Source organism: Psammomys obesus, unplaced genomic scaffold, assembly GCF_907164565.1.
Source record: "Psammomys obesus unplaced genomic scaffold, mPsaObe1.curated_primary_1811, whole genome shotgun sequence".
NCBI classification, from domain to species: domain Eukaryota; kingdom Metazoa; phylum Chordata; class Mammalia; order Rodentia; family Muridae; genus Psammomys; species Psammomys obesus.
The window spans coordinates 16,858,684-16,859,882 of record NW_026596109.1 but is presented as its reverse complement, the minus strand read 5'-3'; the positions used below and the strand labels follow the sequence as shown (position 1 = coordinate 16,859,882).

General features: G+C 38.4%; 1 protein-coding gene across 1 annotated transcript in view; it reads left to right on the top strand.

Moving 5' to 3' along the window:
- The first annotated feature begins 238 nt into the window (after positions 1 to 238).
- Ppp4r3b (protein phosphatase 4 regulatory subunit 3B) overlaps positions 239 to 1,199 on the top strand; it is a 21,335-nt gene continuing 20,374 nt past the window's right edge. Inside the window, exon 1 of the mRNA XM_055628750.1 lies at positions 239 to 268. Coding sequence (XP_055484725.1) covers positions 239 to 268 — 30 coding nt within the window. The remainder of the gene's footprint in view (positions 269 to 1,199) is intronic.

Sequence of the window (1,199 nt, the reverse complement as noted above, 5' to 3'; positions counted from 1 at the left end):
TTACAAGTAAACACTGGATTCACTTTTCAAAGATTTTTACAGCAAGCCAGATTCACTGACGATTTAGATATTTGTCAATAACTCTGTGTGAGTGAGAGAGAGCAGAGAGAGAGAATGAATATGTGTATATGATAAGGTCTCCAGCCCAGACCAGTCTAAGTCAATATGTAGCTGAGAATGACTGAACTGTTTTTTCTCTTTATTCTGGATGTTTTGCCTGGATGTTTGTCTACCAACCATGCAGTGCCTGAAGAGACGAGAAGAGGATGTTGAATCCTCTGGGACTGGAGCTAGACAAGTTGTGAGCTACCAGGCAGGTGCTAGGAATTGAACCCGAGTTCTCCGGAAGTCCAGGAAGTGCACTAAAACACTGAACTATGCCTCCAGCCGCACTCCCTTTTAGTGTTTTGTTGTGTTTATTATTTGTTCTATATATATATGGGTGTTTTGTTTGCACGTATGTCTTGCACCATTTGTGTCTGGTGTGTAGTGCATATAGAGGCCAGAAGAGGGCATCAGAGTCGAACTAGAGTTACAGATGGATGTGAACAGCCATGTGGGTGCTGAGACTCAAACCCAGGTCCTCTGGAAAAGCAGCCAATGTACTATTAATGGCTCAGCCATCTCTCCAACAGACTCAGTAAATTTCTGATCCTCCTACTTCCACCTTTGGAATGCTGGGAGGTGGTATGCACTACCGTGATGTATTTTTGTTTTGTTTGGGTACAAGTGCTGTACCAGTTGAGCTACATCCTAGCCCCATGTAATCTCTTTTTCTTTAAGCTAATTTTTTTTTTTTCTGTGCCACTGTGTATGTTTTCATTAAATGGTTCTATGATTATATTAGATCCTTTGGCAGAATTTTTTTTCTTAAACCAAATTTCCTACCATCTTTTACTTTCAAACCACATTTGCTTACCAACTTAAATTTCACCCAAAACAGTAAACCTAAAACCTACAGATTAGTATCTCCTTTTCATTGTTACTGTTTGATATTGTTTGATATTTAATTAACACACATCCTCAAGTCAGGATGTGTGTTAATTAAATATCCTCAAAGTATTTTTGCCAACTGAAATTATCTCAAAATGCCATTTTGGGAGTGAAGGGGAGATTGGGATAATCTGATTAACATTATAGGTGAAAAATAAACAATACAGTTGTACAGTTGATTGCTTTCAGACTTGAGAAAAAAAAAA